This window comes from Schistocerca cancellata, chromosome 1 (assembly GCF_023864275.1).
Source record: "Schistocerca cancellata isolate TAMUIC-IGC-003103 chromosome 1, iqSchCanc2.1, whole genome shotgun sequence".
Classification (NCBI taxonomy): Eukaryota; Metazoa; Arthropoda; class Insecta; order Orthoptera; family Acrididae; genus Schistocerca; species Schistocerca cancellata.
Window position 1 is genome coordinate 347,837,108 of NC_064626.1, and position 24,940 is coordinate 347,862,047.

The 24,940-nt window shown below is 39.4% G+C and overlaps 1 protein-coding gene across 2 annotated transcripts in view; it reads left to right on the forward strand.

Annotated features, from left to right (window-relative positions):
* Positions 1–5,638: 5,638 nt before the first annotated feature.
* The window catches only part of LOC126173680 (double-stranded RNA-binding protein Staufen homolog 2-like), a 253,555-nt gene continuing 234,253 nt past the window's right edge, over positions 5,639–24,940 (forward strand). For both annotated transcript variants that reach the window (XM_049920977.1, XM_049920976.1), the window contains exons 1-3: positions 5,639–6,009; positions 10,358–10,449; positions 14,134–14,217. In XM_049920977.1, coding sequence (XP_049776934.1) covers positions 5,951–6,009; positions 10,358–10,449; positions 14,134–14,217 — 235 coding nt within the window. In that variant the 5' untranslated portion in view covers positions 5,639–5,950. The remainder of the gene's footprint in view (positions 6,010–10,357; positions 10,450–14,133; positions 14,218–24,940) is intronic.

Below are 24,940 nucleotides of genomic sequence, written 5' to 3' on the forward strand. Positions count from 1 at the left end.
TGTCCCTGCACAATAGACGCGGCAAGAGAATAAGAGACATTTATGGGGAGGATGACAGTCACTGGCGCCCCTTATTGGCTGTCCTTGGCATTTGGGATGGTTACAGGGAAATACAACTTTCACGCACTACATCCTAAATGTTGGTGATACCAACACCAGTAGGATTTATCCATACTTGTCCTGTCATCCTGTTGATTGTTAAGCATGTGAGACATCTGACATCTGCTTTTCTTTTTTCATTGAAACATTGCACTTTTGCAGTGCCATAATTTGCATACTGAGCACTCTGACTCTCTCTGCCAGCTGATCTGTATGTAACACTGGCAGGCCGCTCGGAAGGCTTAGCTCAGTATCGTTTGTTGGCTCTGCCCCTTGCATGCATGTTTTGATTCTGTCTGCCATGTCAGCTCTAGCTATGGCACTGCCAACATTAAACTGCATGCAGTCTGAAACGGCTTCCTCATCTGTTAGTGCTGCAAGAAGTAACTTTGTATCTGTTGGCAGAACAATCGACATATTTTTGAAGGCTTTTATAGCAACATCATCCATAACGCATTTTCTGTTAACTAATCAGGAACTCGCTAAAGACCCAAGCTCCTGTAATACTTGCTTGGGGAATCTGTTCCCCAACAGATTGTCTGTTAGTAACCATTGCAGCCTTGCTTCAGCCATTGGCGTGAAATGTTTGAAAGGCACGTTTTTTAAGTGGCTTAATTGTGTGTGTGCAAGACTCCCTCTGGATAAACAGTCTGATTTTCTTTCAAATGGGCAATAAAACAGGCAACGCGATCTGTATCGTTACTGACGCCATATGGACTGAAAATGCTTTATGCTTGAGCAAACCATACGTCACGTCTCATAGTTCAGAATGCTATAAATTTAACATGATGTACTATCCTACCTTTTGTTGGAGGTTCTGGTTGTATGGGAAGCTATGTTGCAGAATTACTGGCAGCTGCAAGTGTTAACAATTGCTGTGCCGCATTTGCATCCTCTTCCTTGATGCTGTTACTCTCATTTAGTTATCCATATTTCATGTTCTTGATTGGAATCGCCACTGTAAAGTCTTTGTTGGTATAGCCATGTATACCAAACATGAATTGAATAGGAGCACATCGTTGTGGATATGCACTTTTAAGGCCAATACACACTGTTCGTCACAGCACCATCATGTAAAGGTGTATTCACACTGTCCATCATGTCATGGCACGTCAAGTCCGTTCAAGTCATGTGATCTCAGCTCGGATTGCTGTCCTCAGCTATACTTTTCGTGGGAATTTCGATCTTCGCAAGATGATTTTCAGCTTGTTTTACACACATAGTGCACATACACAAGGTGTTGCTTATATGCATGACTGCTCGAATCCACATCTGCACGAAAACGACATTTATCATACTCAAATAATTTACAGCTTGCAGGGGTAATTTGCATATTAGAGAAGGGAGACAGAAGGGCAAAACAACACAAAGAAAGTGCCTGGATCGGAAAATATGTCACTATTTCACATATTATATGTGGAACCTGAGAAAGAGGAATCTGCATTTTATATTTTGGAAAGTGGAATCATTAGTTTTTTCATTTGATACATCAAATTGCACCCAGAATTACTAAAAAGAACAGTGTTACTAGCTACCACCACATCCTGTGAAAATTTAGTTTAAGGCTAACTTTAGTCGCTCATCCAGTGCAGATTTTTGTGCATTAGTCATATCACCCTCAATACCTTTCCCTTCAAGATATATAGGTTTTCTTTACATGTTTGGTAGTTCAGGTGCCTTATTTGTACTGGGGTACTTTGTACTGTAGTAAAACCACATATGTATTGACTACTGATGCTTGCAAAACTGTTTCACACACATTTCAGAGACCTGCTTAACTGTAAATAGACCTGCCACAAATACATATTTTTAACAAACAATGTGCAGTGGCTGAAAGTTTCAGTGCATTTTTCTATGTAACACTAAAAATGCCTGACAACATACAAGTAAACTCCACCTACTTCTCAGTTTGATTCTACCCACAGTCCTTTTTTCACTTCAAGTTTGAACCCTGCAGCAATCCCTTTCATTGTAAAATATTAAATACCTTACCTGTATCCATCAAAATCCACTTTATAAATGTAGTAGAGGGCAAATAATTTACTAAGCTCGTGTCATACAATTCAGAGTGTGGTCCCACTGCTTCATTTACTCTGTTCTCATTTGTTATAAATTTTAACAAAAGAAGTGATCAAACGAAACAAGCTATAGAAATTAACGAACAACAAACAACAGATATCAGCTGCGAAAACCATGATGAAACGAAATATGGAGACCCACCCATGGCCATACAACGGGAGGAAGTGAGCTTGTGGGTTAGGGATCAGGAAGCTACAGATGATGTCAGCCATCAAAACTTTCCTCCAGAGAAACGTTCAGGCCCCTTGTCCATGACGAGAATATTCGCCGGACCGGCATTTCTGCCGGCCAGTAGAAAACCGGACGCACTTGTCCATGGAGACAGCGCCAGAAATACTGCAGTCGAGTTGTGTGCAACGGAGCAGTATGATGGATAACAGCGACTTTTGCACTCTCTTACACTATATTATTTTTACAAAAAGAAACAGCTTCGTCATTGGAAGTATTGGGTGCATCCTGTGATGCAAGATCGATTTAAATTTGGTGCCTTCTGTACGCTACATGAAGAACTACGACAGGACGACACAAAGCACTTTAATTTATACAGGATGTCAAAAACAACATTTGACAAATTACTGTTTTTCCAAACTCATTTGCACCATGAAGACACCAATATGCGAAACTGCATATCTCCTACTGAAATGCTTGCAGTGACACTGAGCTAAGTACACAATTGAAATTTACTTATTAAAAACTATTCATTTGCTGTATCAAAAATTAACACCACAATTTAAAAACGCTCTTGATAAACAAAGCAGAATGACAGTGAATAGGGTTTCTTTATTTCCATTAAGATGAAAGAAACAATGTTCAATTTACAATTAGTTTTAAAAATCATATGTTTCAGAAATGTTGGATACGGTGGATGCAGGACTTTCATACGTTTCCAAAGAAATGTCTTCATTAGGTGGCCTTGTACAAGTTCATACTTGATAGTGTTCTGCAGAGGTGTACACAGAATAGTTGCTATCTTGATTTGGCCTTGGTGTATGGTATGATGATGCACCACCAAAAGTTTGGTATTCATGTGAGGCACAGTTCCAGGAATCTTGGGCAGATTGCTGATGCATGTTTCTATATTGTGGTTTCGACCTAATTATTTTAGAAGTTTCACGACTTCATGCTGGACGTCTACGATATCATCATCATTAAATTTATCTACAGTTGGGCAATTCCTCTAAAAAAAGACATACTTCTACTATGGCCCTGCTCAATAGAGGCGTCAATAATAGTCATCATTTTTCTGTCCAACTCATTTGTAGCTGTTTTGTTTTTCTGCGGTTTTTCTTTAACTTGGTGACAATGTTTTTCAGACTGATTGTCAGCGGGGTTTACGTCGTCACTATTGTCCGGCATATTTGATTAAGCTTCTCGTCTGTCTGCTATTTTTTTTTAAATGTAGCTGCTCACAAAATACGTATTTTCGCTTCTTGCTTGCTCCAGAACCGCTCTTATTTCCTTCGTTTAATTTCCTGTGGAATTTCATCCAGTTATCTCTTGAATTTGCCCATTTTTTTACTACCATCTTTCCTGAAAAGAAAGCCGGAGTAGAATAAAACCCATATGTTTTTCTCACTTCAGGTACCTTTCAACAGGAAATACTTTCTCCGATCTCCTTTACAGTTTCGGACTTGGAATAAAAACAATTACTAGAATTTTACGTGAGGTTTGTATGAAGACGTGGTTGTTATTGCATAACACATATACGCCCATTCTGGAGGAAAATGACTGGCTGAATATAGCGTGTCAGTTTGAAAATACTGCAAAATTTCCAAACTGCCTAGGGGCGAAGTATAAAGGCTATTATTCGTTAGTCCTGATGGTGGTAGTGGATACAAATTATAATTTTATTTATGTGGATGTCGGTGCTTATGGTAAAGATTGTGACTCAAGTGTATTGAAAGAAACGTCTTTATGGAAAAAGTTGCAGACAAACACACTGGACCTACCTCCTCCTAGGGTATTCCAAAATATTCCAGCGGAATTGCCTTATGTTTTCGTTGCAGATGAAGCATTTGCATTGCATAATAATTTACTTCGTCCCTGGGCGAGATCTTGATATCATTAAGCGTATTTTTAAATATCGCTTAAGCAAAGCAAGACAATTTGTAGAGTGTGCTTTTGGCATAATGGTCAATAAATGGAGGATTTTTCACCGACCTTTAAAGGTCTCCACTGATTTTGCGACTGACATAGTGAAGGCTTGTACTGTTCTACAAAATTTCATCCATAAAGAAGAGTGTCTTAATATTCTGTGTGCGGATACGACTATAGATGTGGACTCTGACTTGCGAGAACTGCCATGTACACAAGCAGTACGAGGTGGCGTGTCAGCGAACACTATCAGAAATCAGTTCGCTATGTACTTGATTTCTGAAAATGTGAAAATTTCGTGGCAAGATAAGTTCGCCTAATGTATTCACATTTTGTGTGAAACAAACAATAGTATAGAGAGAAGGAATGTGGTGTGTAATGAAAATGAAAAAAATAAATTTGAGATGAGGTCAAACTATATACCTATATCATTTCTTTCCTTATCTCCAAGCGTTTTAAAATATTCTTTAAGTTGTGTACACACATCCGTCCACGCTTCCAAAGTCAGTCATCTATCCTTATATTCCTCGGTTGTCTTATCCCACAGGACTGGTCGTTCCGCAACCAATGCAAGCAAAACTTCACAATCAATATTCAGTTCAGCATTCATCTTGAAACTCAACAGGTAGCACGTGCGACAGCTCCAGGCGCGACTGAACTCTCCCGGCACCCTACGAACTGCCGGCTCGTGGACACGCAGACATTTTCCAACATGTCATACTGAGAACCCGGTGCACCGTCCGGCGAATCTGCCGGACTGGCAGCCGGCGGATGTTCTTGTCGTGGAGAAGGGCCCTTACGCTGCCGTGACGGGACGGCCGTGTGGACTTCGCCATTTGAAATGCACTGCAGAATGTTTCGACGGGACAGGACGGGACAGCTAATGTGAATTGACCTTTAATTCATTTTATTTTTGCACCTCGTAAAAGCTAGGTACACAGCAAATGTGTGGACTTCCCAGCTGAATAAAGATAATAATATACAAATATTTCACTCACATTTCGTTCGCAACCGCTCTTCGTTCCTCAGGTCGCTTTACTTTCTTCCGCTCTCCATAGGCGAATGGGACGGGAAGAAAACTTAATATATGATACAATGAGATCTACCCTCTGTATGCGTTCCACGGTGGTTAGCAAAGTATGCATATAGAGGTACATATTGCTCTATGAACCGTCCATTCTTTTAACCGCCAGACTGGCGCCATATAAATTCAGCACGACTCGCTCAGATCTCTTCGTTGGCGCCATTAACATTAAAGAACAACAGCTGTATATCAGTGGCTATGTTTCTCGTTTCCATAGATGTGTTGCTTGGACTACAATTCTGTTACCATAGCAACATTGATCCGATTCTTGCGACATCTGAACGAGGGCTTATAAACTTCAGTGGGAAAAGATCAACATGGCCGCATGCTAGTTTTAATTTTTCTTTACTGTTTGCCAACATATAAGAGGGTTTAGAACGCCAATAAACCCGTCTTTTTCATCTCAACCTAATAAGGGCGCTGATTAATTGAGGTTGAAGTGAAATTGAGTAAAGATTTGAGTGTTAATAATACGTTAAAGAGCTTACCGGTAATTTGCAACAGAGAAGCTATTCATTACTACAGCATTTGAGGATTTGTATAGAATTTATTTACTCTCTCTAATTCCGTAACGCCGCTGTGATAGATCTAATTATGTTGCATCACCAGCAGACAATGCCGATTCCACCAAATCAACTCAGAGATGCAAGCAGGTCAGTGTTGTGGAAGCACCTTTGTTTGATAACTAGAAATACCAGTCTGTATTATGTTGGTTCTGAAAGCACTGGAGTGATGGCTTTCTGGACGTAATACTTTGGTGTGGTGGCGCTCTCTGTGTGTTTGTGCGTATTCGTTATCGAGGATCTAGTGCTTGTGTATGTTTTTGTGTTTACTTTTTGTGGAAATGGCTGTATGTCGGTTTACCGGAAAATAATTGCTGTAGCAGTTTTAAGTTGAAATGAATGTTGGGAACGAGGAACATTTACAAATAAAAAACAGCCCTCAACCACGAGAATTTGCGTTTAATGTCCAGTGTGCCTGCTATGAAAGTGCTACGGATGATGCGTAAGAACTGATAAATAAATGCATTATTTCGATCGGGTACTTGCCGCCGTTTTAAGCTCTTAACGCTTCGGAAGAACGTGCCTAGACAATAAAACATATTTTGAACTCCCAGTAATATTGCAGGCTAACTTCGAAGCTGTACCTTGAAATGGTGCTGTGTAGGACGAACTAGGATTTGATTAGTTTTTGTTATTTGTAAGATGTTGCTACATCGAATTGCATAGGCCCGTGCACTAAGGAAGAGAGAGATGGAGTCTAGTTCTGTTAGCACACCATTTTACCAACTCCCTTTGAGCTGTTTGTAGCAAGGAGCATCAAAGTGATTGGTGATTACTCTTGAGGAGTATAATCTGATACCAGTGTAGGTAATTTTTTCTTAAGTGGCAGTAGGTCCATTCTCTTAGTTTTAATTCCTTTGCCTTTGTGGATGATGGGATAATATGTTTGACTAGGTTTGTGTGTTAGCAATTAAACAATTATGATGATAGAAGTTACAGGAAAAAATAAGCAATTATGAAGAAGTTATAGTAAAAAGTCATTTGCAGGTCTAGTTCTCAAATTCGGTTAGGGACTATGTCTGTTTTGTATTCAGAAATAAAGCACGAGAATACTCAACTACTCTGAGAAAACATGGTTTTCACATATTTCTGGAAGATTTTGTAACTGACAAGAGGGATTTGTTCCTGAAAAAAATCCAGAATAATTTTATTTAGTTTCTGTTGAAATGATGGGAAGGGACAAAATGGAAGAAAAGTACTTGTGAGCTAGCTAGTCAGAATCTTTAGGAGAATAAAACGTTGTTGACATTTGTTAAATATGTAATTTGCTAGAATCAATAAAATCTGAATAGTTTATTGGTCTTTGCACATTTTTAAAAAGCCCACAATTTCAGTACTGTGTAAAGCAAGATGTATTGCAATGCTTGATTTTTTTTTTCTTTACTCCATCTCATCTTGCTAGGTCAGAGCAGAAAGTTTTACTATCATAATTCTGAGAATATCTTATAAGAGTACATTAAGCAGATTTGTTCATGCACCTGTTTGTGTGTGATTATGTGCTCATTTGTATGTGAAAACCAGTGGGCAGGAAAATATATGTATATGCTTAATGATTTGCCTCCATCTGCATTTATCTTTGTAGATTTCCTCCCATACTACAGAATCCCATGTCCTCCATTATCCATTTAATAAAGCAATGTGCACTCCATCATTTAATCATATCTGTGTATAAGCTCTGATGCTGTGGAGACATGTAACAGTAATGACTTCAACCACAGCCCACATTAAGAGTTATGAGAAGGTTATTTCACCTGCATTTTACCCTTATTTATTTCAAAATAAGTTTTGAGAGCCACTGTATCTGAATGGTAATATTTGCTTTTTGCAATAACCTGTGTAGGCCCCTGCCACACTTTTTAATTTGATTCTCGTCATTAATATATAGTTATCTTTTCACTTTTATTCCTTGGCTCCTAATTTTTCGTTGTTTCTGGTATACTTCATTATCAGTCTGGATACCGCAGTATCTCTCTCTTACTTGCAGTGTGCTTTTCATTTGCATTTTGCATACCATTATTTTATTTGTAACACTGCACTTGTGCACTATTTTCTGTTTTTTACATTCATTTCAGTTAAATATGTTACTTTAGCTACACTGTACGTCCCCCCCCCTCCCCCCCGCCGTATCTCTCTCTCTCTCTCTCTCTCTCTCTCTCTCTGTCTCTCTCTTTGTGGGTGTGTTTTTTTCTTTTTATTTGAATTTGTCCTTACTTTCATTTGGAATGAAGCAATGTGATCGGAGATTGATCTGTAGGGCAGTGAGATTGATCTGTAGTCCAGCCTGGGATCTAGGTTAGGTTCCAAGGCAATAGTTTGGTTGTTAGTGACATCAGCTTTGTCATTGATTCTAGTGTATAAGTGTGCAGATAGTTTAGCTCATTGCCTCTAGAATTTTCTATGCATTACTGTCTTAAGCTATACACATCCATGTTGCTACTACACGTTTTCTATGTTAACTGCTTACCTTCTGTTAGGTCATTTCCGTGAATGTTTGCCTATTGAAACTACAGGCCCCAAACGATATATATCAAACATACAATTCTAAATCGACCATGTGACTGTGGTGATGGGAGTTCTGAGCGGTGTTTACAGTGTTAACTAGAGCCACGACAAAAAAAAAAAATGTTGACTAAAATACTTGTTGTCATAAGCCCATGTGTATGCTGTAGGAAGCATTCCATTTTTGCCGTAGCCTGGGTAGACTGCTATGTCATCTAGAAATATGGATAGTGTGTCACATGTGTCAATGTTTCCTTGCAGCCGCAAGTTATGGAAAAATAAATATTGAAACAAATAGAATTGGATCTCTTTCTCTTGGATGTCACTCTCAATTAATGGAAGATTTCACTGATTGCCTTAGCTGCACAGCGTTCTGCATGTGCACACTGGTATCATCGGAAGACACGAACTCTACACAATGGTTCATGAACTCATGGTTAAATCCTTCTGCTTTTAATGTCTTGTAGAATTGAAATTTTGCTACTGGGCAATATAAAGTACTTTATCAAACCGACTAAAGTTACCTTGTCCCCAGAGAATTCAAACAATTCTCTACATTACGTAAGCATGGAACTGGATTCTTCCAAGTCAAGCATTCGGCCGAAGAAACGTCTAAGACACCAGACATCCTAACTCATTACCGACAAAATCATATAGGTTTGTAGCTATGCGCAAATAATTTATCATAATTTCACCACCCCGCACTCATGTTCGATTTACAATCGCATATTCGATATCTATTGTTTGGAGCCTGCAGCTTCAATAGGCAAACATTCTTGGAAATTATCCTTTCCTTGTTTGTTGGAATCTAACTAAAAGCTTATTGACTAGCTACTATCCATAACTTACGTTGTATGTCTTGTTCATGTACCGGTACACTCCATTTTCACTCTGGTCAATGTTTTCCTCTTTGAGTCAGTTCCCTGATTCATTTGTGTCAGATTTTTTATGTGCATAGTAATTCCTTAGATGCAACTACCCATTTCTAAATCAGAAACCTCAGTTTTTGGGTTTTAGTACTAAAAGTTTCTCACTACTATAAAACAAAACTGATAATAAACACTGATTAAAACTTAACTTTCAGACACATCGGAAGCAGTTATTTGAAAACCTTATTTAGTTTATCTAAAGCACTCCAGGTTATTTTTACTCTTTCTTTTCTTTCAGTTGCCATTCCTCCAGTCAGTATCTTCTAATACTCCAAATAATAATAATAATAATAATAATAATAATAATAATAAAAGAAAAACGTGTGAAATGATTTTTTTATTTTCTTGTTAATTTGAACTATTTTCTTTCAGTGTGTTCATTGTACATTATTTTAGTCTAATTATCATTTATTTTTGAGACCTACTTTCAGACTTTCTCTATTAAATTCATACCTTCATAGTTGTAGCTTATTTGCAATAGTTGAAACAATGGGAATCTCTATTCTTCACACCTCTTTGAGAATCTTATCACTACTCTGATGATGTCTAATGGAAGTATGTGTCTTCTGCAGTATACTAAAATAGGCTAGGTTGACTCAGTGCCTGGTTTCTCAAGGATAGTAGTAAGTAGAAATTTTCATAACAGTTAAAAGCATTTTAATATCTGTTAATCCCAGACAACGTGATAATTAATTGACACATTCTGTCATCCCCATCATGACTTGCAAATGATTCACTGTCCCATATCCTCTTCTAATGCCATTTCATTCTTTCCTCTAGTTAATATCTAAATATCATAATCTATGTGGTTTTCTACGAGTTTAGTGGATTCCTTGTTCATTATAGATAAGAGACAGAAATATTTGCAGTTTTTAATGTTTGTCTCTTTCTTTTCTTGTGAAGAATAATACTTACAGCATAGTTAATTTCAGTGTGTTATACATCTGCATTGAATTTTCTTCTGTGCTTATCATGTTTAATATATGACACACAATCATTTCTCATTTCAGGTTGGGACAAGTCCCAATGAGGCTGCCTCAGCAACAACAGCAAAGGCAGCCTCTTATTATGGGAATGCAACCCCCAGCAAGCGGTGCCCATGGTGAGAGTTAATAATAATGTGCAATGGAGTATGTGGTCTTCGCTTGGTTTTTATTTTGTTTATTAAGTGTTGACAATCACAAGCTAGTAACACATTGCACAGTTCAGTTATCCATTGGAACTACATTTGTAACAAAAAATTAGAGAAATAAATATCATCTAAACAAAACTAAAATATAACTGTAAATAATTTAGAAGTTCTATTCTATTTGGTGAGTTGTTACCTTTACATCCTGTCAGAAATTTCCATTACCAAAAAATGTACTTTTAACATAACGAGAACATAACCACAATAATCATTCCAATATGCAGCATAAAAAAGCTTGGGGTACTTCAGCCATGCACTGTAATATTAAAATGGCTTATCATGGACATAACATTCACCAACAGTACTGTTGAGTGACATCATCCCAAAGTAGTGCCAGTAGTATCCCACCACCTACCTGCTCTCGTTCATCCTTCAACTGATCACATTCAGTAAGATATGCTGTTAAGTTTATTTGATGGCTCGCATGAGAGCTCCCAAGAAGATGGCGTTGACTGCTGTGCTGCTTACCTGTAGGAAGCTCCATACATTTTAAAGTGATTGCGTTGGTGCTATTTTCTTTGGTAGTTTCTCAAAATTGCCCCAGCTGGCCAATCGGGAAACCTGTTGACATCTGAAGAATTAAATGTAAGATAGGTCTTACTGTAGGTGCTTTCATAGGAGTGATTGGCTCGAACTTAACTTTAAAATGTCCCTTAATTGTTTCAGATGTATCCACATTGGAGGGGGGGAAAAAAACAACAACAACAACAACAACATTATTGCGTCAGTTGATGAATGTAAGGCAGGATCATGCTAAATGCTGAAAAATCTTCCAGTTATTGCAATAAACTGTGCACTTTAAATGAACATTGTACCATCAGCCAGCTTGCTAAACACATTGCCCCATGTGGGAACTTTGGCAGATGGGCCAGCCATCCTCACTATCAGCCAGCCAACAGTGTGCACAGCGTCAAACTTAACTTTTTCTGAAACTTGATCCATGTGACATAGAACTTATTCCCACATACTCTTAACCTCTTGCCATAGGCGCTACAGTCTGGAGCCGAGTGACTGCTACGGTCGCAGGTTCGAATCCTGCCTCGGGCATGGATGTGTGTGATGTCCTTAGGTTAGTTAGGTTTAATTAGTTCTAAGTTCTAGGCGACTGATGACCACAGAAGTCAAGTCGCATAGTGCTCAGAGCCATCTTGCCATAGGGGTCATACTTCGGTGGTTCTGGATTCCTGCAGTTTTGGCAGAACCATGTTAGCTGTTGAATTATTAATTAATTCCTTTATCGTACAATAATGCAGTTTACACTGCTGTCTGTTCTTTCAACCATTGGCGAGGGCAAATGGGAGAAGCTGAAGTACAGTAAGGTATAGTTGATGGAACAAATGGTTTGGCAGTGGCACATCATTATGGATGACTAAGAAGGGGAAAATTTCTCACCCACTTTGAGGGCAGTGTGTGACCCTGTGGCAGGCTTTCCCTAAGGCAACTCCACATCCCATCCTCCCTTTTCTTTCAGACCTGCTTATAGTGATTTTTAGACTGCACCAGCTGCTCAGATATATCTTAACATTTTTTAAAAATTTTCTCCATATAATTTTTTAACAATTGCATCAAAATCACAAAATGAAAAAAAAGGATATTCAGTTCTTGTAGCTGTGAGTCTAGGTAAGTGTGTGCGCTAGTTGGGGAGTTTCCCCCACCCCACAGCCTGTTCCGAATGAAGACGTGTGTTACTCAGTCGTCCTTCATTTCTCTTTCTTGTATTATTTCACTCCTCTGTTGATCTTTATTGTTCCAACAGGTTTATCGTTGCTATAAAAAGGTAATGATCTGAGTGTCACTTCCTCTGTGGATTTATTACATCTTGGATGAGTGATAGAAATTTTCTTTTTGCTGTAAAATAAAGGATAAGAGAACAGTGGTCTTTTGCCTTCTGTGTATATTTATAAATACCATTTTTCTGAAAGACTGTATAAGTAATTGTTATGTAATTGAATGAATATTTCATCAGTATTAATAAATACTAATGACCAAGAAATAAGCTCTCTGTATGTTCCCACAGCCCCAGGTGTTTGATATCTTTCCTTCATATGTATTCAGCTCTTTTCTTTTTGTTAAGTGGTTGCATTTACTTTTGTCCATCTGTTTTTGTAAATTTTTGCAAAAAAGCTCTTCTTTTTTCCATTGTTCTGGAATACACACACACAAATTGTTGTCAAATAAGTCTGTCCTCTGTTTATTTTCAGCTGTACTGTCACTGTTGTTGCATTCACATAAAACTTAGTTTTCCCATTTATAGTCCATCAGTACTCTGCATCACTTTTTTTTTTCTCATCACTCTATATCCATTCAATTCTTTTGTAACATTCAGTTTTTCCTGTTTCATTTATTACATATATTGCTGTAATTATCGGTTTAGTTGTTGTTCTTTGTGTCCTAGTCCTTATACATTCCATTTTGCTAATGCTTCACTTGCTGAAATTCCTAATCTCCTGGTATTGACATTTCTGGATCATGTCCATTGAGACCCATCTGGCTTCTGTGAAGATTTTGAGTTGATTCCCCCCCGCCCTCTCTCTGTACGAGAGTAGTCAAGCAGTGAGGCCACCCCTAGGAAACTGCACTTAACTGATTTTCTGTCAGGGTTTTCTCTCATAGCTGGAAAGCCCCAGTTTTAAGGCACCCCGTAGGAATGCATTGTCTGGGGCCACATGGATCATTCTTTGTAGACGTGGGAGTGGCAGAGCTGCTAACAAACTGTGAATGCATTTGTCGAGGTTTTAATACTCTTGTGTCTCCATCATGAGCCAGATTCCACGAGACGATACCAGACTTTGACTTCGTATTACTGTACAGAATTTAATGTTTTGGACTGTCTTCTGTGAATATTGAGGGAAACATGAACGAAACGGGAAGACTGTAACTGCAGGAGAGTTCTGCCTTCTGGCAATAGGTAGGCCAATTGGGCTAGGCTGACCACTGTGTCATCCTTTGCCAATGACATCATCGGATGTGGTATGGAGGGGCATGTGGTCAGCACACTGTTTTTACATTCATTGTTGGATTTGTTGACCTTGGAACTGCCACTGATTGGTCGAGTAGCTCCTCAGTTGGCCTCATGAGGCTGAGTGCACCCCTTGCAAACCTTCCCAACAAGGAAAAATCTTGGCCAATACTGGGAAACAGATCCTGGTCACTTGCGTGGCAGTCAACCAGGCTGATCACTCAGCAATGGAAGCGGATGTGGCTACAGGAATAAATACTGAAGTAAGTGTGACTGTTATAGCTTAAGCTAAATTATGTGGAAGTATTATAAGTAACAATGGTGAAACTGCGCTCATTACACAGGGAAGGCTGTGTCTAAGGCAGTATAATGGTATGAGAGATTTGCAGGTATCTAATAACTGGCGATATTAAGAAGAGGATAGGTTGCTACTTACTGCAAAACTAAAACATTGAGTTGACAGTTATGCATTGCGCTTTTGGCCAAAACTTCATTCAGAAAAGAAAACACACACATTCACACAAGCAGACACACCTCATGCAAACATGAGTACTATCTGTGGCTGCTGCAGATTGTTGGATTTTCTACAGAATTATATTGTCTGCCTTTTATTACCTTAAAATCAATTTTTTTTCCAGGTTCAATTGTGACGTTGCTGCCTGCTCCAGTTATGCCCCCTACTGCCCTTGCTCCTCAGCAGACTACGAAGAATCCCGCTGCAGGTAATTATAAGACTCCTCCATTTAGGTGATATTATTTATCAGAACTGGCAATTCTTCAGAATATATTTTATGTTTTAGCTGGGATAGCATCACAGCCCCTGAGAAATGGGCTGTAACTCTTATATTAAAACAGTGGCTAACTCTACAGTAAATTATATTTACTGTTTAGCACTTTATATTGTGTTAGGATTCCACGTATTACTTAACATAGGCTGTTCAGTCTTGTTAATAATTCAGTTCTGCATGACCACAGTGTATTTGATTTGACTTGTTTCTTTTTTGAAGTCTGGTGTTATGGATTGATGCTACTGTTCATGCAGTCTGTTCCACTGCAGAAAATGCATTTTGTTGGATTGAGGTTGAGAGAGACCCAGGCATGCTCTTGCTGACCGTAGTTTTCTGTTTGTGAATGTTGTGTGTAAATAACTGTGAATTAGCCTCCATATAATCTTGAATTTCTCTGAGGCTGTTGCCATAATTGTTTTTTCATATAAATGTGGAAGGAAGCAGTATGTTGAGTGATTCCTCTTGGAACTTTTTAACAATAATGATGCAAATGCCTCTCTAAAATTCTTCGCCATTAAAGATCGCCATGACATTTTTGTGCTGACTAAGCTAACTCTCAACAAAATATGAAGCTCATTGTTATATATTCTTTTTCTCCTCAATTAATTCTACTTTCTCAGGATCAAAAACCGACAAGTGATACTCAAGAATCAGCAAAGTAGTAGCGTTTTAGTCTATCTCATTTGTGGATGAATCAGATTTCCTTAAAATTTTTCAGAGGGATCTCGTTTTGACATCTACTTGTAATACTACAAATTTTATATGATCATCTCATCTTAAAACATTTGGACGCACATGTTACTGAAATAAATGGAACTACAAAAATTCTAAAAAAAAAAAAGGCTTATATGCTGTTGAGGTAATTTCAGACAAGTTGTTCTGACTTACTAAGTAATATCCTTGGCAATATATGTAATGCATAGTTGGTGCAGGCAATTTTGCAGGCAGGTTGAAATACACAATTGTTAAGACTTTTTTAAAGAAGGGTGACAAATACTTAATTAACATCCAATTTCCCTATTTCCAAAATATTTCAAAAAGATGCACTCAAGAGTACCCTCACATTTAAGTAGAAACAATTTACTTAGCATATCTCAGTTTGGATTTCAGAAGGGCTACTTAACTGAGAATGCTATTTACACATTCACCCACCAAATATTAAAAGCCCTAAATAGCAAAATACTACTAATTTGTACTTCTTGTGGTCTTTCCAAAGAAAAACTCAAGTTTTATGGAATTGATGGCTTTACGTACAACTCGTTTGAATTATACTTAACAAACAGCGTGCAAAAAGTTGTGCTGATTAATTCAAACAATGTTGGAAAGGTAGAAAATTTTATTGACTGGGCAGAAATCATAAAGGGAGCCCTACAGGTTCAATTTTGGGTCCACACTGTTTTCCTAAATGTTTGAATCACCTTCCACCAAACATTCAACAAGCAGAATTGGTGCAAGGGGGAGTCAAATGAAAACCTAAGAAGTGTAATTAAAAATAGACGCTTTACACCATTGTGCTGCAAGTTGGCAGCACTGTAACCAATGATGTAAGGAATGCCTTACATACAAGCACAACACGGCCACAATACCAGTTCAAAATGGCTGCCCCATTTGGGATCTGCATCAAAGACAAACAGCATTCTGTGATAGTTTCGTAGCAGTGAAGGTACCTACTGAAAGTCAATGGCATATGAAGATCCAATATGGTGATGCATGTCTTATCACTGCACAAGTGTATGAATGAATGGAGTAGAAAGTGTGAAAATGGCATGACTTCAGTAATAGATGCTCAGCGCCCAAGTGAGGCACACCACATTGTGGCGCTGAAACAGTTGAAGACATTGTGATCGTAAATTGCTGTGTGACTGTGGTTGAAATAGCCACAAATCTGAACATTAACCCTTTTAGTGCCAGACGTTTTCTCAAAAGATCATGTTAAAAGTGCCATGCGATTTTACAGTAAAATGCAGACCTCTGCCATACTTGCAATAAAATCTTAACTAATGCATAAAGGAATGTAATTTTTTTTTAATTTTTAGGGAATGCTGCTGCCTACAGTAATATGTGCAATACACATTGTCAAAGAACATATTTTCAGAGAAAAAAAATTATTTTCATGATGGGGTTTATCGAAAAAAATTAAAACTTTGATTTCAGTTTACTCTGAGACCCATCAAATGATGATATACTCAAAAATTTCGGGTATATATAGAATCTCTGTAGTTTCCTTAACAAAAACACCATAAAGGACTACAAATTTTTTTTATTTCACTAAGGAAAAAATCAAAAAGAACATAACATTACAAAAAAAAAAATTGTTTTGCTCTGAACGTGTTCTCAGTTCTTCAGTCATAAATCACTGACAAATGTGAGGTTGCAGTTATGACAACTACTTGCACACATGCTGACCAACACATGAAGGATGCAGTCCTTTCTTGCAACAAACACTACAGTAGTGTTCCTTTCTCCCTGGAAGAGTCTCTACACCATATACTGTTGGAGCAGGTACATTTATATCTATTGCACTTGTGGTTGCAGTCCTTGCCTGAAACCACTGTTTAGAAAGTTTGCAAATGATTATGCTGTTAAACTTCAGCCGTGTCAGTGGTTTGTCGCTGGGGTTTAGGCTTTCCTTATACAAAACATATGCATTCAGCAACATCCTGGCAATTATGCTGAACACTACCTTCTTCCACATCTTGACAGTCCTCCTCTCATCTAAATAGCAGTATGCCATCATATCAGATGAGTCAATGCCACCCATATACTTATTATAATCAAAAATAACATCCGGTTTCTTGACCGACTGTCTATTGCGAATTGTCTTTTCTGATGATGTAGCAGAGGATGATGTAGTCACAAGGAGGACTGGATTTCTCTGTGATTTCTTCTGTCTGAAGCCACAGAGAAGTATAAAAGATTTCTTGAAAAACTTTAGCTGACCTACAGCATAATTTGACAGAAGACCACGTGCCAGGAATTTTCTGTTTCTTCTAATTGTTCCTGTTAGATAAGTGCCAACTGAATACAGCTTTTCTGCTAGAGGAATAGATGTAAAAAAGTTATCGCAAAACACATGGTAAGCCGGCCGGAGTGGCTGTGCGGTTCTAGGCGCTACAGTCTGGCACCGGGCTACCGCTACGGTCGCAGGTTCAAATCCTGCCTCGGGCATGGATGTGTGTGATGTCCTTAGGTTAGTTAGGTTTAATTAGTTCTAAGTTCTAGGCGACTAATGACCTCAGAAGTTAAGTCGCATAGTGCTCAGAGCCATTTTTTTGAAAACACATGGTAACCTTTTTGCATGTAGTTCCCAAGAGCTAGTAGTTTCATGAAAACTACATATCCCAGGCCATTCTCTTTTATTTCGTTTTTGTCATCATCACTTTTTGCACCACGGTATGCATAAAACCCCAGGCAGTAATTTACGACTGAATCACACAGCATCCAAAATTTGACTCCCCATCTGTGATGATGTTTATTGGGAAGGTACTGGATTAGCTGTGAGTGCGCCTTTGTCCCAACAAGACTTTCATCGACACTCAGTTGCTGGTGTGGAGTGTAGTAGTGACGGAAAGCATTGTTGGCAATATCCACCAACACTTGAAACTTGGCTGTTGGATCATATAATGGGTGACCAGGAGGGTGAAGTTTCGAATTGTCTACAAAATGGAAAAACTGCAGCAACAACTGAAACCTGTTGAGTGAAAACATTTGTGAAAACCACGGTGTCAACAGGTTTGCATCAGTTGACCAATAACTAAAAATCGTCGGTTTTTTTATCAGTCCCATATTCAAAATTACTGCTATAAAAGCCCTCATTTCTGCTACAGTTGTTGGTTGCCACTGTTTGATTCTCAAATTTGGCGATAAATGCGTAGACTGAATCACTTGGTGAGCGTATCTGTTAGTCTCTGTCACCATAATCGTAAAAAGCTGCAGTGAGAAGAACAAATTGAAAAAAATCAATTGGTGTGGCGTTTGCTGGTATATGTTTAGGGCCTGGTACTTCTGCATACACAAAGCTTGGAGGAGGTGGATTATCTGATGCCTCATCCATTACTTCAACAAAAGTATTTCCACTGCAATTTAGTTGCGTTTGGTCGTCGTCATCGTCATTTGCTGACGCACAATCGTCACTTGAAGAAGAAAACGACGAGTCCTCTTCTCCACCTGACATCTCATAATCCGATTCACTTTCTGCAAATCCTGCAAATTCATCTTCACTTCCACTACTTATCATATTATTGTCTAAATCACTTGTATCGAACCGCAACTTCTTACTTGATGACGCCATGCTGCCGCGAAATAGTCGGTAAATAAACACCACCAGAGAAGTTTATTTTACTCGAAATATCGCATTGACAATCGAAAAGAAGATCGATATGCTGTGCCTTCGACCTTCCTTCTGCGTCTTGGCTAGGAAATACTGACAACTTTGCCTTCAAGCGCGGAAAAAATGAATGAGAAGGGCATCATGATCAGATCGTTACTGGCATTTTTCGCCGAAAATCTGGATCACGATCAGATCGTATTTGGCACTAAAAGGGTTAATCATGGCTCAACACATCACGTTTGTGAAGTGCTTAAGTTTCGCAAAGTATCTGTAGTGCCACGGCAGCTCACTCCAGAACTGAAAGTTGTCTGTGAAGAACTTTTGTGGCACTCTGAAGCAGAATATGACGGTTATAGGAGACAAAACCTGGGTACCATATTACCAGCCCGAAACAGAGAGCAAGCAAGGAGTGGCATCATTCCTCATCACTAAAATCCAATACGTTCTAGATGCACCCATATGCAGGAAACGTTTTGCTGACCCTCTTTTGGGATGAATGAGGCATTGTTTTGGAACACTGTGTGGCTAGGTGAAACACCATTGTTAGTGAGTCATATTCCAATATGTTAAAAAATCAGCTTCAGATGTAATTTTGAATTTTGCAGAATGATAATGCTCGACTTCGTACTTCTCATGCAACACTTGAAACCATCGATGACTTGCACTTTGATACTCTGCCATATCCGCTTTACTCAGCAGACCATGCAGAGAGTGATTACCACATGTTTCAACCACTCAAAGAGGTGATGGCAGGAAAGAAATTTTGTTCTGACAAAGAGGTGCAGCAGGCAGTGCACAAGTGACTGCACACATGACCAAAAGATCCCAACCCAGGAGGAATCTGTTCACTTCCTACATGTTCGAGGAAGTGTGTTAGACAAGGAGACTTGTCAAGAAATGATAAACTTGTTTTCCATTTGTGTTCAATAATAATAAAAAATAAATAAATTAGTGGTTCATGGTGTGGGTTCCTGTAGTCATGTCCTAGTTCATGAACGACGGGCAACGTATGAGTGGCCAAGTAAGTGGTCCCGACAGGCGGGATACCAGTTACTTTGGAATAAGGCTGGGCATCTCGGACATATTCTGAGTCGTGGTCACCTTTATGCTCATACGGCAAAGACTATCAAATCCACCAATTAGTCCCTCAGCCGTTAGGGGTAAAACCCAATGGGACGCGGGGCAAGTAAGGCTAGCAACCTGCTTCCCCGGTACTTTAAGTATGATGCTGGCAACAATCAGAGCAAAATGCCTCGGACCTTTGGAGGTGACGGAGTCCCACCTCTAACTGACAAACCAGGGACTCCTGTACGACTTGGCAAACAAATGGTAATGAGATGGGGAGCTATTAATATCAATGGGGGCTACTCTGGGAAGAAGGTAGAGCTGGCAGAGGCTGCAAGTAAGATGGGGCTGGACGTTTTAGCTGTTAGTGACATCCGGGTAAGGGGTGAGAAAGAAGAGGAAGTGGGAGAATACAAGGTCTAACTGTCAAAGCAGGAATAGCACAATGGGGTGTAGGGCTTTACATCAGGAAAGAAATGGAACCCAGCGTAGTTGCAATAAGGTATGTAAACGAACGACTGATGTGGATAGATTTGACAGTGTCTAGCAAGAAAATTAGGATTGTGTCAGTATATTCGCATTGTGAAGGGACAGATCAAGATAAGATGGATAGTTTTTATGAGGCACTCAGTGATGTAGTTGTTAGAGTAAAGGACAAGGACAGTGTTCTGCTCATGGGTGATTTTAACGCCAGGATTGGAAATCGAACAGAAGGGTATGAAACGGTTATGGGTAAATTTGGAGAGGATATGGAGGCCAACAGGAACGGGAAACAACTCTTGGATTTCTGTGCCAGTATGGGCTTAGTAATCACAAACTCCTTTTTTAAACATAAGAACATTCACCGGTATACTTGGGAAGGCAGGGGAACCAGATCTGTCATTGACTATATAATAACAGATCAGGAATTCAGGAAGGCTGTGAGGGACACACGTGTATTCAGGGGATTCTTTGACGACACTGATCATTATTTAATCTGCAGTGAAATTGGGATTGTGAGGCCGAAAGTGCAGGAGGTCAGGTCCATATGTAGGAGGATAAGAGTGGAGAAACTTCAGGATAAGGAAATCAGGCACAAGTACATAACAGCGATCTCAGAAAGGTACCAGTTAGTTGAATGTAGTCAATTACAGTCATTGGAAAAGGAATGGACGAGGTACAGGGACACAGTACTAGAAGTGGCTAAAGAATGTCTTGGAACAGTAGTGTGTAAAAGTAGGATGAAGCAAACAGCTTGGTGGAATGATACAGTCAAGGCAGCCTGTAAAAGGAAAAAGAAGGCGTATCAAAAATGGCTACATACCAGAACCCAGGTAGACAGAGAATGTTATGTTGAAGAAAGAAACAAAGCCAAACAGATAATTGCAGCATCCAAGAAGAAATCGTGGGAAGACTTTGGAAACAGGTTGGAGACTATGGGTCAAGCTGCTGGAAAACCATTCTGGAGTGTAATTAGCAGTCTTCGAAAGGGAGGTAAGAAGGAAATGACAAGCATTTTGGACAGGTCAGGAAAACTGCTGGTTAATCCTGTGGATGCCTTGGGCAGATGGAGGGAATATTTTGAAGAGTTGCTCAATGTAGGTGAAAATATGATCAGTAATGTTTCAGATTTCGAGGTACAATGGGATAGGAATGATGGAAATAGGACCACATTTGAGGAAGTGGAAAAAATGGTCAATAGATTGCAGTGCAGTAAAGCGGCTGGGGTGGATGAAATTAAGTCGGAACTCATCAAATACAGTGGAATGTCAGGTCTTAAATGGCTACACAGGATGATTGAAATGGCTTGGGAGTCGGGACAGTTTCCATCAGACTGGACAAAAGCAGTAATCACACCAATCTTTAAACATGGAAACAGAAAAGATTGTAACAACTACAGAGGTATCTCTTTAATCAGCATTGTGGGTAAAATCTTCTCAGGTATTGTTGAAAGGAAAGTGCGAGTATTAGTTGAGGACCAATTGGATGAAAATCAGTGTGGGTTTAGGCCTCTTAGAGGTTGTCAGGACCAGATCTTTAGCTTACGGCAAATAATGGAGAAGTGTTATGAGTGGAACAGGGAATTGTATCTATGCTTTATAGATCTAGAAAAGGCATATGACCGGGTTCCTAGGAGGAAGTTATTGTCTGTTCTACAAGATTATGGAATAGGAGGCAAACTTTAGCAAGCAATTAAAGGTCTTTACATGGATAGTCAGGCAGCAGTTAGAGTTGACGGTAAATTGAGTTCATGGTTCAGAGTAGTTTCAGGGGTAAGACAAGGCTGCAATCTGTCTCCACTGTTGTTCATATTATTTATGGATCATATGTTGAAAACAATAGACTGGCTGGGTGAGATTAAGATATGTGAACACAAAATAAACAGTCTTGCATATGCGGATGACTTAGTTGTGATGGCAGATTCGATTGAAAGTTTGCAAAGTAATATTTCAGAGCTAGATCAGAAATGTAAGGACTATGGTATGAAGATTAGCATCTCCAAAACGAAAGTAATGTCAGTGGGAAAGAAATATAAACGGATTGAGTGCCAACTAGGAGGGACAAAGTTAGAACAGGTGGGCGGTTTCAAGTACTTAGGATGCATATTCTCACAGGATGGCAACATAGTGAAAGAACTGGAAGCGAGGTGTAGCAAAGCTAATGCAGTGAGCGCTCAGCTACGATCTACTCTCTCTTCTGCAAGAAGGAAGTCAGTACCAAGACTAAGTTACCTGTGCACCGTTCAATCTTTCGACCAACTTTGTTGTATGGGAGCGAAAGCTGGGTGGATTCAGGTTACCTTATCAACAAGGTTGAGGTTACGGATATGAAAGTAGCTAGGATGATTGCAGGTACTAGTAGATGGGAACAATGGCAGGAGGGTGTCCACAATGCGGAAATCAAAGAAAAACTGGGAATGAACTCTATAGATGTAGCAGTCAGGACAAACAGGCTTAGATGGTGGGGTCATGTTACACGCATGGGAGAAGTAAGGTTACCCAAGAGACTCATGGATTCAGCAGTAGAGGGTAGGAGGAGTCGGGGCAGACCGAGGAGAAGGTACCTGGATTCGGTTAAGAATGATTTTGAAGTAATAGGTTTAACATCAGAAGAGGCACCAATGTTAGCACTGAATAGGGGATCATGGAGGAACTGTATAAGGGGGGCTATGCTCCAGACTGAATGCTGAAAGGCATAATCAGTCTTAAATGATGATGATGATAAATAAATTAAATGCTTCATTTGATCCCCCTTGTATATCTTGCAGCAATACTAATGTTGTATTTAGTCCCATTAGAGAGATTGCAACAGTTGAGACTCTTAATGATGCTGTACAAAGATTTATTAAGTGGTTCTCTGAAAATAAGACTATCCCTGAATTTTGAGAAAACACATGATATACAATTCTGTTCGACAGATACCAATAATCAATGTAGCACATGAACAGGAATCAGTAAACTGGGTAGCGTACTCTAAATTTTTGGGTGTACACCTTGATGAAAAATTGAACCGGGAGAAGCATATTATTGAGCTTCTCAAACAGTTAGGTTCAGCTACTTTTGCTCTTTGTATAACTGCTAGTGTTGGAAAGAAATGAATCAACCTCTTCGCAAACTTTGCGTATTTCCACTCAGTAATGTCTTTCTGGGGTAACTCATCACTTAGAAAGAAAGTATTGATTACACAAATGTGAGCACTAAGAGTAATATGAGTAATATATGGTGTTCACCCACAGTCATTGTGTAGGTATCCCTACAAGGAATTGGGCTTTTAAACTGCACTATCTCAATACGTATATTTGTGAATGAAATTCGACGTAAATAATCCATCACAATTTGAGAAGAACAGTGATGTTCGTACCTACAACAATAGAGGAAAAATTACCTTAATTGCCCGTTATTAATCCTGTCAGTGCCCCAGAAAGAAGTTCAGTATGCAGCAATAAAATTTTCTGATCATTTGCCCTTTCTGATCATTTGCCCTTTCTGATCATTTGCCCAATAACATAGTGTCCGACAGGTAGCAAGTTTTAAAAGTAACCCTAAAATCATTTCTCCTGCACAAATCCTTCTATTCCATGGACGAATTTGAAGTTCATTCTTCTAAATATTTTACATTTTGTGTTTTCCTACGATTGATTTTCTCAGCTAAAAGTGAAATACCGACAGCATTTTCTCTCTTCTGTATGCTTTGTAATTTTTCAGCTCCATGAGTGCTGCTTTCACCCTCTTGAACTTTTGGGGGTTTCTGTGTTCAGGTTTGGTTTTTATTAATATGTTTGTGTTAGCTTAGAGTTCCTTGGGTTCTCCACAGTTCAAAAATTTATTGAACACTTTTGCTATGATTTTAGCATTTTCCTTGTTATTGTGTGCCATTTTTGTGTCCTGTATTTTGAGCATTAACATAGTGTTTTCAGAATGAGATTTTCACTCTGCGGCAGAGTGTGTGCTGGTATGAAATTTCCTGGCAGATTGAAACTGTGTGCCGGACCGAGACTCGAACTTGGGACCTATGGCTTCTGCGGGCAAGTGCTCTACCATCTGAGCTACCCAAGCACGACTCACAACCTATCCACACAGCTTCAATTCTGCCAGTACTTCGTCCTCTACCTTCCAAACTTCACAGAAGCTCTTCTGTGAACCTTGCAGAACTAGCACTCCAGGAAGAAAGGATTTGCGGAGACATGGCTTAGCCACAGCCTGGGGGATGTTCCCAGAATGAGATTTTCACTCTGCAGTGGAGTGTGCACTGATATGAGCACCCCTGGAAGATTAAAATTGTGTACCAGACTGTATGGGCTAGGGTGTCATCTTTCAATCTTTCACTTTGATCTTTTTTTGCAATCTGACAATGAGTTGTGGGCCAACTTGGAGTGACGGGGTGTACATTTCATCCGTCAGGTCCACAGGAGCAAAGGGAAAACAGAGTTGCTACCAGGGCCTTCATCTTGGCTTTCAAGGGTGATACGTTGCCTGAGAAGGTTAAGGTGATGGTCCACTGGTATGACATGACACCCTATGTTCTTCCTCCTGTGAGATGCTTCAGGCATATGAAATTTGAACATATGTCTTCCCATTGCACTGGTACCCCTATCTGCAGGGATTGTGGACATCAGTTCCCAGCCCCAGCTGGAGGTGCCTCATCTCCTCTGGCTTCGCTAGCTAGGAAGAGGTCCCTTGGTGCTCTTCTTTCCATGGTTCATCGTGCTCCACAGCCAGACAGCTAAAGGAATCATAGGCTGCTGGCCTTTGGACTTCTCATTCTTCCCCTGTCCCTGAAAAC